This window comes from Pelophylax lessonae, assembly GCF_965119305.1.
Source record: "Pelophylax lessonae genome assembly, chromosome: 6".
NCBI classification, from domain to species: domain Eukaryota; kingdom Metazoa; phylum Chordata; class Amphibia; order Anura; family Ranidae; genus Pelophylax; species Pelophylax lessonae.
The window spans coordinates 34,967,605-34,985,821 of NC_138773.1; the positions used below are offsets into that span (position 1 = coordinate 34,967,605).

At 47.5% G+C, this 18,217-nt stretch overlaps 1 protein-coding gene across 1 annotated transcript in view; it reads left to right on the top strand.

Moving 5' to 3' along the window:
• Positions 1–4,187: 4,187 nt before the first annotated feature.
• Positions 4,188–18,217, top strand: part of LOC309557653 (uncharacterized protein) — a gene marked incomplete at its 3' end in the record, with an annotated part of 39,946 nt that continues 25,916 nt past the window's right edge. Inside the window, exons 1-2 of the mRNA XM_082260442.1 lie at positions 4,188–4,315; positions 7,223–7,360. Coding sequence (XP_082116568.1) covers positions 4,259–4,315; positions 7,223–7,360 — 195 coding nt within the window. The 5' untranslated portion in view covers positions 4,188–4,258. The remainder of the gene's footprint in view (positions 4,316–7,222; positions 7,361–18,217) is intronic.

An 18,217-nucleotide genomic window follows, 5' to 3' on the forward strand; every position in this document is an offset into this window, starting at 1 on the left:
ATACGCCGTGCTACAGGGACTGCACCACCTTCCCATTTAAGGAGGACTACGTTCCGCCTTGGACCCCCAGCAGGAGCCATAGACCCAAGACCAGATCCAATGGTGCTCATAGTGGCAGCCTGCAAGGGAAAACCCCGATTGGAAGCGGAGCTCCTCCTTGATTGTATTCCTGGCTTGATGATATTGCAAGGAGCACAGCTTACCACCTGTGCAAATGTAGGCTTATTAGGGCCAAGACCCCACACTGATGTCACATTATCAGGTACATTTCTATTATTATTTTCAGCTTGGCCTAAATCAGCAGCATTATCAGTTAAACATACAATGGTGGGTCCCACCACACCTGCAATGTTATTAGGTGTAGTTACTGTTTCTAATGCAGTACCAAATGCTTCCTGCTGCTGCGCTGTAGAGTCCTGGTTAGTTATTACTGAGACAGTTTTGGGCTCAGCAGAAGCAGGGTTAATCGGCTCTTCTGGGTTTTGTAGTTCCTGAGCAGAAATGTCATTTTTTAAACGTAACATTTTCTCAGCAGGCAAAGCATTGCTGAGCACAGGGGTATCATCCTGGGTGTCACTGGGAAAACCCTCATTATTAGGCAAGGTGCTAAAAGGCACAAAAACAGTTTTGTCTATTACCTGAGACTTGATAGCTTTTATCTTATCAGGTACATGATCCGGCAAGTCCTCCACATCACCAAACACCAGCTTATCTCCCTGTACTGGAGACTCCATTACCTGGATTACCTTTAGCATGCCTCCTGAGCCCTGAGATGGCAATGGGCTGCTTACCTCACCTTGAGGGGGAAGGGGGTCAGAACATGGGGTCTCCTCCTCCACCTCCATCTTTGCAAACCTTCGGTCGTTGCTAAACTTCTCCCTGAAGGGACCATCCCTGCCTTCCATCATGGCCACGATGGTTTCCTGATGTTCCACACGGACCTTAGCTAATTGGACCTCTGAATCCATGGATCCGCGGTTCTTGCTGAACAAGCCTTCACGCTGCTTTCTCAGGCGCTTTAAATCCGCTCTAAGCTTGTAGAGCTTGTCTCTTTCCTTATTGAGGACTTTGATCCCGGCCACCACTCGCTCCCGAATGGATCCAGCATCCTTATCCTCACCAGGTGCAGAGAGATCACCAACCACGGCTTGTCCAGGAGCAGGGGTGCCATCCATCCGACCAGGGGATGGCTGAGAGCCTCCAGCAGGAGAGGCCCCGCTGGCCTGCATGGCCTCCCCAGGAAGGAGCCAGCAGGGCTGGGAGGGATTTCACCTCACTCCCCTCTCAAACAGATCACCTGGAGCAGCTCCAGACACACAGCCAGAGAACCTTGCAGCAGCCACACCCGAAGCTGAATGATGGGAAACGACTCCTCCCACTGACAGCAATGATGGGGCACTATTCCTCCCACTGACACCATTGATGGGGCACTATTCCTCCCACTGACACTATTGATGTGGCACTATTCCTCCCACTGACACCAATGATGAGGCACTATTCCTCCCACTGACACCAATGATGGGGCACTATTCCTCCCACTGACATCAATGATGGGGCATTGTTACCGACGCCAGAACATTTTCTACTTTTGCTGGCAACAGCCCAGCCCTTTCAAAGTCGAAAGGATAATAAACTGGCCTTTTGTTTAGAAAGTTCGGAGACCCCTGGCTTAACACATTGAGCACAAAAAAAAAAAACATTCCCTGGTAAACTATTTGTAAATAATCTTACCGCAGCACTTGCACTTTACAACTTTCACTTCTGCTTGTTTCTGTTTCTTAGTGCTGCTTCCCTGAACTTCCAGTCTTTACAGGAAAGCATTAACAGTGGACAGTGCAGTCTGCAGTCAGTCTGTTAACTTAGAGAAGGGGTCAGGGGGGAGGAGGGAGGAGCAGGGGAGTGCCTTGCCATCCTAGCCTATAGGGTTGTGTGTTTCTATTGATGCACACAGTGAAGGGAGGTACAACTCTAGTCCCTGCATGAAAGGTGGCTCCATAGGACCACCATGCACCAATGATGGGGCACTATTCTTCCCACTGGCACCAACAATGGGGCACTATTTCTCCCACTGACACCAATGATGGGGCACTATTCCTCCCACTGGCACCAATGATGGGGCACTATTCCTCCCACTGACACCAATGATGGGGCACTATTCCTCCCACTGACACCAATGATGCAGCACTATTCCTCCAACTGACACCAATGATGGGGCACTATTCCTCCCACTGACACCAATGATGGGGCACTATTCCTCCCACTGACACCAATGATGGGGCACTATTCTCCCACTGGCACTAACACTTGGGCACTATTCCTCCCACTGACACCAATGATGGGGCACTATTCCTCCCACTGACACCATTGATGGGGCACTATTCCTCCCACTGACACCAATGATGAGGCACTATTCCTCCCACTGACACCAATGATGGGGCACTATTCCTCCCACTGACATCAATGATGGGGCATTGTTACCGACGCCAGAACATTTTCTACTTTTGCTGGCAACAGCCCAGCCCTTTCAAAGTCGAAAGGATAATAAACTGGCCTTTTGTTTAGAAAGTTCGGAGACCCCTGGCTTAACACATTGAGCACAAAAAAAAAAACATTCCCTGGTAAACTATTTGTAAATAATCTTACCGCAGCACTTGCACTTTACAACTTTCACTTCTGCTTGTTTCTGTTTCTTAGTGCTGCTTCCCTGAACTTCCAGTCTTTACAGGAAAGCATTAACAGTGGACAGTGCAGTCTGCAGTCAGTCTGTTAACTTAGAGAAGGGGTCAGGGGGGAGGAGGGAGGAGCAGGGGAGTGCCTTGCCATCCTAGCCTATAGGGTTGTGTGTTTCTATTGATGCACACAGTGAAGGGAGGTACAACTCTAGTCCCTGCATGAAAGGTGGCTCCATAGGACCACCATGCACCAATGATGGGGCACTATTCTTCCCACTGGCACCAACAATGGGGCACTATTTCTCCCACTGACACCAATGATGGGGCACTATTCCTCCCACTGGCACCAATGATGGGGCACTATTCCTCCCACTGACACCAATGATGGGGCACTATTCCTCCCACTGACACCAATGATGGGGCACTATTCCTCCAACTGACACCAATGATGGGGCACTATTCCTCCCACTGACACCAATGATGGGGCACTATTCCTCCCACTGACACCAATGATGGGGCACTATTCCTCCCACTGACACCAATGATGGGGCACTATTCTCCCACTGGCACTAACACTTGGGCACTATTCCTCCCACTGACACCAATGATGGGGCATTATTCCTCCCACTGACACCAATGATGGGGCACTATTCCTCCCATTGACACCAATGATGGGGCACTATTCTCCCACTGGCACTAACACTTGGGCACTATTCCTCCCACTGACACCAATGATGGGGCACTATTCCTCCCACTGACACCAATGGTGGGGCACTATTCCTCCAAGATATATGAGCATTGTGTCAGCAAAAATTCCCCCAGAAAAACAATGAGCACTAATCTGCATGCTTACCCCCTAAGCATACATTACCCCTCCTCCCAGTACGAAACCACCCCCTGCTAAAATCCCTCCTCTCTTGCCTCCCATCCCCCAACCCCCCCCCCCCACCAGCTCAAATGCCCCCCCAAAAATTCCCACCTCCTAGCACAAATCCTCTACCCCTAAATTTTCCCCTCATAGTACACATCTCCCTCCCCCCACACACACACTACAAATCCCCCCTGCCAACACAAATTCCCCCCAAATCCTCCTTCCTAGCACAAATCTTCTCCCTCCCCCAATACAAATCCCCCTAAATCACCACTATTACCCCCCCCCCCCCAAATTCCACTCCTAAAACAATACTTACCTCCTGCTGCCCCTCAAATGCCCCCTTGATCTCTTGGTGGTGCCCCCCCCCCTTCTTCTTCACATGATACCACAGTGCCCGGGGCAGTCGCCCCTCCTGGGCACCAGCTTAAACTGGAACATAGGCAAGGATAAGAAGGTAAAAAAGTGCATACTCACTAAGTGAAAGTGCCTAAAAAAAAGGAGATTTGAATAAGACTTTAATGAGCCTGTAAGGTGCAGGCCCCCAGCAGTGAATGGGTTATGCAGAGTGAAGAGGAAGTGTATATGGTGGAAGGAGAAATAGCAGTGATGTTACACATTGCTTGTGGTTTATGGCCACTTCCCGCACACAAGTCTCATCGAACAGACGCAGAGGGAGAGACGGCCGTGAGACAGCGCAGGGTCTGCAAGCAGCATGGAGTTCCTGCAGCGACATCTCCCGCGGGTCTACCAGGCTGTACAGGATGCTATGGTGAGAAGAGGGGCAGAGGGGGGGTGGGGTCTGAGGACTTGGGGCGGATTGGTCTTTCAGTCAGTGGCTTGTGATCCTCATGTTGCACTAGAATACCCTCTGATGTTTACCCTCTCACTTTTCAATTTTCCTTCTTGTCTGAACCAATGTTGCAATTCCTACAGAGCACAAAGCCAGCTTCTAATTTCGTCAGCTAAAATATGCCTCCCCCATAATATTTGGTGGGGGGGTAGAGATGGCATAGGGCAGTGATGGTGAACCTTGGCACCCCAGATATTTTGGAACTACATTTCCCATGGTGATCATGCACTCTGCAGTGTAGTTGAGCTTCATGGGAAATGTAGTTCCAAAACATCTGGGGTGCCAAGGTTTGCCATCACAGGCATAGGGGGTGCTAAAAGGAACTTTGTTTAAACTGTATCTAAAGCCAAATTTTTTTTTTTTTTTATATATACAGTATATTGTCAAAAGTATTGGGACGCCTGCCTTTACACGCACATGAACTTTAATGGCACCCCAGTCTTAGTCCGTAGGGTTCAATATTGAGTTGGCCCACCCTTTGCAGCTATAACAGCTTCAACTCTTCTGGGAAGGCTGTCCACAAGGTTTAGGAGTGTGTCTATGGGAATGTTTGACCATTCTTCTAGAAGCACATTTGTGAGGTCAGGCACTGATGTTGGAGAGAAGGCCTGGCTCTAAAATCATAATCTTATCTAAACGATATTATCATATTTCAAAAAGCTAGGTTCCAAAATTCCAATCTGTCTCAGTTGACGTCCGCATTAGGAGGAAACGCGTCAGGGAGGAGCGCCGCATCGTCACCATTCATTCCGCGGTCCGCGCTGCAGGCGGCCGCAGTCTTTTTTCATATATCACTCGGTTCATTTTATGCCTCTATACAAGACTACTTCTGTAAGACCCCGTTCACACTGGGGCAACTTGTCAGGCGACCTGGTTGCCTGACAAGTCGCCGTAGGTCGCCTGCCATAGAGTAGCACAGGACCCCTTCTAATAGGAGCGACACAAGTCGCTCCGAATTAGAAAAAGGGTCCTGAGCTTCTTTGGGGCGACCTCGGAGCGACCTGCATTGACTTCAATGATATGAAGTCCGTGCAGGTCTCTCCGAGGTCGCGGTGCGCGCTGTGCACCGCGACCTCACAGGTCGCCTCGGCAAGTCGGGTCGCTGCAATGTGAACCGGCTCTTAGTGTTCCCATATATTTTATTAAACCTATTTTGAGGATACTACAGTATTAGTCCATTCCTTTTTTACATGGTTTATCCTGAGGTTCATACCAACAAGTAACCAGAGGGGTCCTCCTTGGCGTCGTATACAATGATTCCACTCCCTGTACCTAGAAGATGCATTTTTACAGTATATAGTATAGTTTTTATCTGCCACCATCATATGTGAAATTTGTAATGGGAATATTGTTATATAGGACCTGTGCAGTACTCAAGTACCGGGCTCCATTGGGACAGCATGGTGGCCTGGGCTTGGCAGGGGCTGTCTATGGGTGCATGCATTTGCCACAATTGATGGCCTGAGAAGTCGAAGATTTTGCAAAGCCTTTGACCCTCCATCATCACCTTCTTAGTGTTGAGGGCCATGCTTCCCAAGCACTATTCCAGGAGTAGAGTGTAATGAGCCCTATCGGGTCAGCGGAGTGGCCTGGGCCTTGCAGTGCATGAGGTTGCTGAAATTGAGGACCTTAAAAGTTCAATAATCTGCAGAGCCTTTGACCCTCCAGAATCACTACCCTGATGTTGAAGGCTGTGCTGCCCAAGTGATAGTTCAGTGGTAGTCCGTACTGGGCCCTACTGCATCATCAGGATGCCCTGGGCCTGGCAGGTGCTGCCTGTGAGTGCATAAAGTTGCTAAAATTGAGGACCTTAGAAGTTCAAGAATCTGCAGAGCCTTTGGCCCTCCAGAATCACTACCTTGGTGTTGAAGGCTGCGCTGCCCAAGTGATAGTCCAGTGGTAGTCCGTACTGGGCCCTACTGCATTAGCAGGGTGCCCTGGGCCTGGCAGGGGCTGCCTGTGAGTGCATGAAGTTGCTGAAATTGAGGACCTTAAAAGTTCAAGAATCTGCAGAGCCTTTGGCCCTCCAGAATCACTACCTTGGTGTTGAAGGCTGCGCTGCCCAAGTGATAGTCCAGTGGTAGTCCGTACCGGGCCCTACTGCATCAGCAGGGTGGCCTTGGCCTGGGAAAGGCTGTGGGTGCATGCAGTTGTCGAAATTGAGGACTTGAGAAGTACAGAAGCCTTTGGCCCTCCAGCATCACCATCTTGTTGTTGAGAGCCATGCTGCCAAAGCAGTAGTTCAGCTTCTGGCCGTACCAGACCACATTAAAGCAACTCCACCATACACATACAGTTGGAGTTGGACAGAGATGGGTCAACCCTCTTGGACTCTCCTCCTTGGCATTGTGAATGACCCTCCTTCTGATGCACTGGAAGTCCAGCACCCAGACCATCAAGGTGGTAAGCAGGAGGCAGGCCAAAGCAGATGGCCACCTGTTTGAGTAGTTTGCAGCAGGTGTGTGCTCCGGCCACGCCAGTTTCTGCTCCATGTCAGCTCTGCTCATCACAATCAGCTTAGGGGGCACTTGCTCCTCTTTTACCCCCCATTTTATAGGCACTTATTTAAAATGTATAGGAATACACTGGGGAAGGAGGGGGTTGGATCACCTGACAAGAAGGCTGTACAGGGCTCCATGATTTCTAATGGTGGCCCAATATATCCAAATTCTGCATTCCTTCAGAACATCAGTACACTGATCCTTATGCATGATCACGTTAAACTGGCATAGGGGCCCATTAATTAAACACACCCTGGGACCCTTGGTATAATTTAGGAACTGCTGGGCTCCAGTATCACATGACCTCTTTTCTTCTGTGTTGCAGACTTTTTTCACCAATTTCACAGCACAAGTTTTTGGAGCTCCACCGGATGCCCCACAGCCCAGGAATGCCAGGACCAACGTGCCGATTCAGAAAGAGTCAGAAGAACCACCCGCACCGGAAGAGACATGTGACAAGAAGGTATGAGAGTCTGTTCTCTAGATGTAACTCCTAATGATGGCTATTTGAAGCCTAACTTAATACTTTTTTTCTTTTTTAAAATATGACTATAATGGTAAAAAGTTAAAACTTCTGTAATGGTAACGTTTTGATTACCCTCTGTGAGATTTCCCCTACCTTCCAATGTCTGTGACACCCTGATGGATAGGGTGTTACCAAGACAGGAACTATGGGGATATCACAGACAGCAATACAAAACCTGGGAAAGTTTCAACATTTTTATCTCTTTGGGAAAAAAGTTTTGTTTGAATTTGGGTTTTAGAAATAAAGACAAAGCTTAACATATTTAATAATTAATCCTTGTTGTACCTGTCAAGTGAGTGAATAGAGTTGGGCTGCAACCTACCATTCATTTATCAGAAATTTGGCAAGAGACTGTAGACCCGCTCAATCTGAAAAGTTTTGGCACAGCAGCGCTTTGCCACTGTGTGGAACCGAACGGTACGGCTCTCTAATGGCGCTTTTCCACTGCATGGAACCGAATGGTTCGGCACGCTTTTGTGCTTTTCCACTGCTGGTACCGCATGGTATAGTGTCGGAACGGTTCGGTACGGTACGGCGGCGCTTTTCCACTGCATGGAACCGAACGGTACGGTACGGTACGGCTCTGAAAAAACAGTACCTACTCGATTGTGGTTCCAACAGGTACCATAACTGGTACCATATCCCACAATCCTTTGCATGCAGTCACTTCTAGCCACTGATTGGTCAGAGAATCCCACCCACCCCATTGTTATCCCACCCACTTAACTTTAGTACTACTTTAGTGGAAAAGCAAACCTATACCGTACCGTACCGAACCGTTCCAACACCGTACCATGCGGTACCAGCAGTGGAAAAGCAAACCGGGCCAAGCAGGGCCAAGCAGGGCCGAGTAGAGCCGAGCCGGTACTTGCAGTGGAAAAGTGCAAACAGTACCACCTCGATTGTGGTTCCAAGAGGTACCATACCGGTACCATATCCCACAATCCTTTGCATGCAGTCACTACTAGCCACTGATTGGTCAGAGAATCGTTGTTATCCCACCCACTTAACTTTAGTACTACTTTAGTGGAAAAGCAAACCGTACCGTACCGTACCGTTCCAACACCGTACCATGCGGTACCAGCAGTGGAAAAGCAAACCGGGCCAAGCAGGGCCGTGTAGAGCCGAGCCGGTACTTGCAGTGGAAAAGTGCTAATAGTAAAAATCAGACTACATATGACTTATTTCTCAGAAGACCTAAAGTCCTACTGCTTGTAGGCAGGAGAGTCAGGTGGTGCCCTCTGCTGGCTTCCGAGGGGCAATGTTAGGTGGTCATATGTCAGCTGCTTTACTACTGGCACCAAGGCGAGCACTGCATGTCCTCTGCTATGGTCACCATCATGGGGAAAAAGGTAAAAAAAATATAAGTTGCGCTAAAAATGTGAAAAATTGAAAATTGACATTCAAGAAATGTTCAGGTAAATATAAATAGTGTAATTAGAAAACAATAAATGTGATAAAAAGTCAATAATCAAACACCAGCGTCTGTCCAACATATATTGGTAATGTGAATCTTCAGACGTGAGAAAGAAACACAAAAATGATATCTGTGAGTTGATGTAGAATCCACCACCAAATGGAATATCCACCACCGCTAGGTTAATCTGCTTACCAGAACAACCTGACCTCAAGGGTCAATGGCGCTTGTAACAATCAAAGCCAAGGCATCCAACTCCAATGGGGATCACAGGGCCCTCATCCTTAGACCTCCATCCAGAGCTCACTTGGCAAAAGGACATAGATTCCCCATACAATGCAATAGAAGAGGCGCCATAGTGTTAAACTGCAATTTTATTTTAAAATACCATAAAATATTACACTTAGATGAGCAGTAGAAACAAAGCATAAAAAAAAAGCCAGCCGGCTACAGCTGCACATCCGTCCTTCCGGGATCGTATGCAGGGGAGGACTGGGCCAGGGGGCAGGGGGGCAATTGCCCCCCTGGGCTGCTCTGATGTCCCGTAAAAAGGCTGCACTGCTTCTACCACAGACATGCCTAAAGGATTCCTGGTGAAGAGAAGAAAAATGTCCCCACCACTGAGCTACTGAGTGCGGGATAAAGACAAGGACAGAGCACAGACCCCCCCAGCATGGATAGTGTAAACTGTGTCTGAGCAGAGGCCGGTTTCTCGCCCCACTGGAGACTCTCCTACCCCGGCCAGCCCTGAAGGAACTGTCCCAGCTCCCCCCAAACACCCCCTGCTGGCCAGGTCGGGAACCTGGATTCAGCCGGTGAGTAGAGAGTACCTGGAGCAGAGCTTCAGCTTGGAATGGGGATCAGGAGGAGGTTGGGAAGAGGGAGAGTAGGAGGAGGGCCGAGTCGTGCACCATGGGCCTCTGGTTTGTACTTGCCCCCTGGGCCAAAAGTTGGCAGGCTGCCCCTGATCGTATGAGCATGGTGACGTCATGATTCGGTGTATCTCTCACTTTATAGTTGCTGCTCCGGAACCATTTTTTACTACAGTTTAGCGCAGTTATCTTCTCCTTTTTATACTGCCACCATCATGGGGAAGCCTGTGCCAAAACTAGGCTTGAATTCCTGCAATATTTTGAAGGCTGATGTGCTATATATAACACAGTTTGCGTCACAAGGTGGACCTTGGATTGGGAAGTTAAGTAGAGACAGGAACCGGTCTTATGCAAGGATACTTAGGATATGAATACTTCCTCAAATGGGCGGCTTGGGTGCTTGACCAGAAAGTGCAGGCAGCTTTGGAGATAGGACCCATGTGGAGGTGCCAATCGGCAGAGTGTAGTGAAAAGAGCTACATTGGTTGCAGAGGTTTCCCTTTGTGGGACACTCATGTGCCTTGAAAAAAAGTGAGGACCTGTGAATAGTCATTAATGGAGCACTGAAATGTAACAATTGAATGATTAAGGGTGACATCCTCTGGTAATTCCCACTGTTCTGTATAAAGTGAAGTTCTGTGTGCTGAACCTGTTGAACCTGTATATAAAAAAAGCGCTACCTTACTTCCCTAAAGTCTGTATGTTGCTTTATTGGGATAAAAAAAATGTGCTGTGGTCTGCTGGCACAAAATCTAAGTGGTAATAAAGATTCAGCTTTAACCACTTAAGCCCCGGAAGATTTTACCCCCTTCCTGACCAGGGCCTATTTTGCGATTCGGCACTGTGTGACTTTAACGGACAATTGCACGGTCGTGCAGCGCTGTACCTAAACGAATTTGACGTCCTTTTTTCCCACAAACAGAGCTTTCTTTTCGTGGTATTTGATCACCTGTGCGATTTTTTGATCATGCGCTATAAACAAAAAAAGAGCGTCAATTTTGCAAAAATAACAATATTTTTCACATTTTTTTATATGAAATTCCCCCCCCAAAAAATTAAAAAATCTAAATTTTTTAACATTTTAGGCCAATTTGTTTTATGCTACATATGTTTGGTAAAAAAAGATCGCAAAAAGCGTATTTTGATTGGTTTGCGCAAAAGTTATTGCGTTTACTAACTAAGGGAAAGATTTTTGTCATTTTTGTTGGTTTTTTTTTTTTAACGAGTAATGGCGGCGATCTGCGATTTTTTTCGCGGTACTGCGACATTGCGGCGGGCAGATCGGACCCTTGACTGACATTTTTGACATTTTTGGGGTTACCAGTGACATTACTACAGTAATCAGTGCTATACATATGCACTGTTACTGTAAAAATGACACTGGCAGGGCAGGGGTTAACTTTATTGGAGAGGGAGGGGTTAAGCGTGTCCCTAGGGGCGTGCTTCTAACTGTGGCTTGAGGTGTAGGAACAGAGATCAACGGTCCTACATAGCAGAACCGTATGATCTCCATTCTTACACAGGGAAGAATGACAGGCGGCTTTTTTTACATTAGCCGCCTGCCTTTCTCCCGCTGTAACGGACAATCGCGAGTGCCTGGCGGACATCGGGTCTGCCGAGCACACGCGCGGGGGGGGTCCGTGAGCGAGCGGGAGCGGAAGCGCGCCTCCGGCGGCGCACGCTCGCTCCCTAGAGCCTCACAGGCTAGCAACGTAGACCTACGTCGCTTTGCCTGTGAGGGGCTGACCGCCGCCGTAAATAGTCGTGCGGAGGTCGGCAAGTGGTTAAAAAACCAAACAAAAACAAACATGTCATACTGCTCTGTGTAATGATTTTGCACAGAACAGCCTCGATCCTTCTTTTCTGGGGTCCACCACTAGCGCTCCTGGCTCCTCCCCCTTGACCAGTTCCCCCAATAGCAAGCTGCTTGCTATGGGGGCACTGGGGCATGCTCGCTCCCTAGCCCTGCTCTGTGCATCCATAGAACACATAGAGCCAGCCCCCTTCTTTCTCCTCATTGGCTCACTGGCTGTGATTGACCGCAGTGGGAGCCAACGAATGGAAAAAAACGTTCTGCCTTTACAATCACTTTAAGTCTCATATGGTCAAAGTCAAGCACCATTGTCCCAGTGCTCATCGGAGGTCATCATTCCACCATGTGGTGATCCAATGACAAGAGGTGGGAAAGGTAGATTAATAGCATGGTTGTCCCTAATCCATGGTGGTTAGAGATCTGCTGAGAGACCTAAACCAAACCCCTGATATCCTAAGATGGCCTTAGATGTGCAGAATTTAAACAAACATTGTTAGTAAAGGAATCTTTTAAGAAAGTTTGTTATTTTTTCTATTCATTAGTGGGGTCACATCGACATTCATTTCCAACCTTCAGTGACAAGAAGGAAGGAGGAAACAAAAGAGCGGAAGTTCCACTTTTGGATGGAACTCCGCTTTAACCGTCCGATATTCTTAGGCTTTAGCCTGAACCCTTCCAGCTAGGAGAGAAGGTTTAAAGGCTTCGCCAGTTTCTTTTTGCCATCTCTGTTGGGAAGATATCCCTTCACTTTCCATGACGTTGGAAAGCGGTAAGCATCACACCCACATCTCCAAGGTCTCCTCTCCAGCGTACAGCCATAGGCACTTACAGGTCTCAATGGGAATATCGATGCTGTAAACATTCAAGAGACATTTTTCCCTGATCAGTGCTGTGTCCTATCAGGAGACAGCTTTCCTGACTGGTGCCGTCTCAAAATGCGAAATGTCTTATAGCTTGGTGTTCCAGCAGAGGGCCACCAACCTTCTGCTGTGCCCCCTGCTGCTACAGTACAATTATTTATTATTATACAGGATTTATATAGCGCCAACAGTTTGCGCAGCTCTTTACAATGTGAGGGAAGACAATACAGTTACATTACAATTCAAAACAGGAGGAACTAGAGGGCTGACCGGAATACTGACTGGAATCCTCATGCCACCTCCATCCTCCATGCCAGCCTTCCAGTCTCCTCTAGGTAACGTAGTGGCTTTTGTGCGCCCTCTGTGTCTTCAGATGTTCCCCTGGTATGCCTGCTATTGATTCCTAGTGCCCCCGGTGCACCTCTGTGACACCTGCGTCCCCATTAAGCCACCAATACGTTTCTGCATCAAGTAGACAAGCCTTTCTCAAACTTTTTACCTCGGAGGAACCCTTGAAATAATAGGCATGTCTCACTAAATCCCTGCAAAGATTAGTTCATTGGGGGTCATTAGAAAAATGCTACTTACATTGGTGGTCAGTGGGAAAAATTACCCCCCCCCCCCCCCTTGCAGTGCTGAATAGAATGCCACCCTTACGGACAGCTTTCAAAATCATTGGCATCATGGTACTGGCTCTACCAAGTGGTGATGGACCCAGGTCTGTAAAGGCACCATCAGATGGGAGGTCAATCATCCACAGCTCAAGGAACCCATGGCAGCCCCTGGTGGCTGCTCTAAACAATCTTCTCTTAGAAGATATGAACCAACAGAGAGACAGAGAAATACAAAAACACCTTTTAGTAGAGTCATGAAGGGTTAGAACAGGGGTATCAACTCTGTTTCATTGTGGGCCAGCCGCATCAGCATTATGGCTGCCCTCAAAGGGCCGATTGTATCTGTAAGACTATATAAATTTATCCAGGTGGGTGTGGGAGAATCTTAAAGGTGCAATAAATACAAGGAGTGCATTATGTGAGGACCCAGGTCTGTAAAGGTACCATCAGATGGGAGGTCAATCATCCACAGCTCAAGAAACCCCTGGCAGCCCCTGGTGGAATCCTAGGGTTCCATGGAACCCTGGTTGAGAATGGCTGCTCTAGATAATCTTCTCTTAGAAGATATGGACCAACATTGTGGGCCAACCGCATCAGCATTATGGCTGCCCTCAAAGGGCCGATTGTATCTGTAAGACTATATAAATTTATCCAGGTGGGTGTGGGAGAATCTTAAAGGTGCAATAAATACGAGGAGTGCATTATGTGAGGAGTTCAGAGATGCGCTATGTACAGAGTGCAGAGATCAGGGGTGTGCTACGTGCATAGAGCAGAGTTCAGGGGTGTGCTACGTACAAAGTGCAGAGTTCAGGGGTGCGCTACGTACAAAGTGCAGAGTTCAGGGGTGCACTACATACCGACTGCAGAGTTCAGGAGTTCGTTACATACAGAGTGCAGGGTTGAAGAGTGCGCAACATACAGAGTGCAAGGTTTAAGGGTGTACTGTGCAAGGTTTAGCTCTCTTTCACAGGCTGTCCACATCTCACTTCCACCCCTCAGCTCTGACCTCTGCACCACTCTCCCCCATCCGCCACTTCTGCACTCATCCCCCCCCCCCCTAAATCTTCCTGACATCTCACCTACACAGCCTGACTCTAGTACCTCCCGGCAGTGGCTCTGCCTCTCTATCTTACTTGCAGGGCAATCATTTGTCCGCATCGGTGCACAGATGGGGATCACAGTGCAGTTTACTACGTGATACCCCATCCCACACTGCACATGCATCTGCATCTTGCTGGGCCCGTGAGTGCAGAGCGGAAAGCTTTCCTAGTGGTAAGTGGGGGGCCAAGGGCGAGAGCTGGAGGTGGCAGAACTGAGTTCCTCCATGTTCCAGCTTAAAAACAAGATCTGGGTGTGAGGGCCACATAAAATGGCCTAGAGGACTGGATTTGGCCCTCTGGTCTTGTGTTTGACACATCTGGGTTAGAACTAGTGATCGACCAATATTGTTTTTTTATTGCCGATACCGATACCGATATTTTGGTAATCGCATATCCGTATCGGCCGATATTGGCCAATATTTTCGTACAATAAAACATTTTTTTGACAGGTACTCTTATGGAGGGATCTGGGGGTCTAAAAGACCCCAAACCCCTCCTCTGCACTTTAAAGCATTCAAAACGCCAAGTTTGGCTGTTTTGAATGCTGTAATTTTTTTGAATTTGGCGCCGAGTACGCCGGAAGTGATGTGATGACATCACTTCCGGGTTTTTACATGGAGACCCGATCAGAGCCAAATGCGGCTTTGATTGGGTCTTCTCTTCGGCGGCCGTGCAGGCTGGTTGTCCGGGTCTCCCGGTGGGACGGGAGACCCAGACGAGCCATGGAAGGCGGCGGGAGGGGGGGGGGGTACGTCCTCCTTGTAATGGCAGCCGAGCGGCTTCTCAGCTGCATCGGTTGTCATTACAAGACAGCCGACCGTCGGCTATGGAGGCCGGTACCGGGGTGATGCCTCTAGCTGCAGGCATCACTCCGGTACAGCACTTTCCCGAAATATCGGCAATAACGGTAACCTCCGGGGTCGATTCCAATATTTCGGGGAAAGTGCATATCGGTCCCCCGATATATCGACTTTGACGATAATCGGTCGATCTCTAGTTAGAAAATCTGACATCCTGACATCTGTGTGTTTATTGCCGTGTGTTTTTATGTCTTGGTAACAACCCCATTGTATTGTACCATGTATTTACATCAGTACTTTTATTAAACGGCGGGCGGTCCGCTTTAACATAAGGGTGGTCCCAGCAGTGGATTCGCCACGGGATCACCTTTATGGGCGGCGCTGCCGCCCCTTCCCTTCTCTTTTTCCCTGCTTACCGGACTCGCCGTGGTATCACCCTTATGAGCCGCGGGAGAGGTGCCCCCCTCCTGCCGCTTCCCGGTCGTTTTCCCTGCTTACTGGACCCATCGGTAGCGGGGAAAACGATCTGGTCCGATGTCCTCTCAGGCAGGAAGTCAAGTGAGGGCAAGATGGCCCCCACTCCACTCTATGGCCCTGGAGGACTGGAGCGACGTCATACATCACTTCCTAGCAACAGTTTTAAAGAGCCCATTTTGTTCATCATGAAAAAAAAATGACTTTTTTTTTTCTTTTTTAGTGTAGATGTGAGGTGTGAGGTCTTTTTAACCCCAGATCTCACAATAAAGAGCTCCTGTTATGCCTATTTCTATTACAAGGGATGTTTACATTCCTTGTAATAGGAATAAAAGTGATCAAATTTTTTTTTTTTAAAAGGACAGTGTCAAAATAAAAAATAAAACCAAATAAATTGAAAAAAAAAAAAATTAAAGCACTCCGTCCCCGTTAGCTGGCGCGCAGTAGCGAACGCATACGCAAGTCGCGCCCACATATGTAAAAGGTGTTCAAACCACACATGTGAGGTATCGCCACGATCGTTCAAGCGAGAGCAATAATTTAAGCCCTAGACCTCCTCTGTAACTCTAAACTGGTAACCTGTAAACATTTTTAAAATGTCACCTATGGAGATTTATAAGTACCAATGTTTCTTGCCATTCCACGAGTGTGCGCAATTTTAAAGCGCGACATGTTGGGTATCTATTTACTCGGCGTAACATTATCTTTCACATTATATAGAAAAACATTGGGCTAACTTTACTGTTTCTTATTTTTAATTCAATAAAGTGTATTTTTCCCCATAAAATTGCGTTTGAAAGACTGCTGCCCAAATACAGTGTGATAAAAAATTTTGCAACAACCTCAGTTTTATTCTCTGGGGTCTCTGCTAAAAAAAAAATATATAATGTTTGGGGGTTCTAAGGAACTTTCCAGCAAAATACCTGATTTTAACTTGTAAACAACAAGTGTGAGAAAAAGGCCCGGTCCAGAAGTGGTTAAACATGACCATCAGTCGCGCACTTCTGCTAATGTCCTCATCGTGACTGATTTCACCATTTGTCATCGATGTGTCATCCTCTGCTTCCTCTTCTCCTAATACAGGCTTTGTCTCCTCTGACTCCTCCTTCCATTTATATTATTAGAACCAATAGAATAAAAAGATCAAAGTGTTCTCTGCTCCTGACAGACCACAGATAACCCATAATAATTATGGCATGGGAATTAGTCCACAGTGCCTTTAAAAAGTATTCATACCCCTTGAAATTTTTCCACATTTTGTCATGTTACAACTGAAACCGTAAATGTATTTTATTAGGATTTTTTCTGATAGACCGACACAAAGTGGCACATAATTGGGAAGTGGAAGGAAAATGATAAATGGTTTTCAACATTTTTTACTAATAAATCTGTGAAAAGTGTGGTTTGCATTTGTATTCACCCCCCTGAGTCAATACTTTGTAGAACCGCCTTTCCCTGCAATTACAGCTGCAAGTCTTTTTTGGGATGTCTCTACCAGCTTTGCACATCTAGAGAGGGACATTTTTGCCCATTCTTCTTTGCAAAATATCTCAAGCTCTGTCAGATTGGATGGAGAGCGTCTCCATCCATCTCTTGCCACAGATTCTCACTTGGATTCAGGTCTGGACTGTGACTGGGCCATTCTAACACATGAATATGCTTTGATCTAAACCATTCCTTTGTAGCTCTGGCTGTATGTTTCGGGTTGTTGTCTTGCTGGAAGGTGAACCTTCACCCCAGTCTCAAGTCTTTTGCAGACTCTAACAGGTTTTCTTCTAAGATTGTCCTGTATTTGGCTCCATCCATCTTCCCATCAACTCTGACCAGCTTCCCTGTCCCTGTTGAAGAAAAGCATCCCCACAACATGATACTGCCACCACCATGTTTCACGGTAGGGATGGTGTGTTCAGGGTGATGGGCAGTGTTAGTTTTCCACCACCTTTTAGGCCAAAAAGTTCTATTTTGGTCTCATCCGACCAGAGCACCTTCTTCCACATGTTTTCTCTGTCCCCCACATGGCTTCTCCCAAACTGCAAACAGGACTTCTTATGGCTTTCTTTCACCAATGGCTTTCTTCTTGTCACTCTTCCATAAAGGTCAGATTTGTGGAGTGCACGACTAATAGTTGTCATGTGGACAGATTCTCCCACCTGAGCTATGGATCTCTGCAGCTCCTCCAGAGTTCCCATAGGCCTTTTGGCTTTATCTGATGAATGCTCTCCTTGCCTGGCCGGTCAGTTTAGGTGGACGGCCATGTCTTGGTAGGGTTGCAGTTGTGCCATACTCTTTCCATTTTCGGACGGATTGAACAGCGCTCCCTGAGATGTTCAACGCTTGGGATATTTATTTCAAACTTAACCCTGCTTTAAACTTCTCCATAACTTTATCCCTGACTTGTCTGGTGTGTTCCTTGGCCTTCATGAAGCTGTTTGTTCACTACGGTTCTCTAACAAACCTTCACAGAACAGCTATATTTCTACTGAGATTAAATTACACACAGATGACCTAATTAGGAGACTTCAAAAGGCAATTGGTTCCACTAGATTTTAGTTAGGGGTATCAGAGTGAAGGGGGGTAAATACAAATGCATGTGTAGCACCCTCCTAGGTAGGTGCTAGGCAAATGCATAGAGTGGCTCTTTCTGCTTATCAGGAGAGCCTGATTTGTCAGTTTAGCCTGTCACATGTTCTCAGGTGTGATTCATTGGGTCTAAGGGAGTCTCCCCACTGTATCCAATAAGGGAGCTTGTTGGACAGTGGAGGAAACCTAACCAAAAGCACACCAGGGTTTATGACTGTCCCAGTGGGTGGGCATTGCTGCAATGCATCCTGGGATTGGGAATAA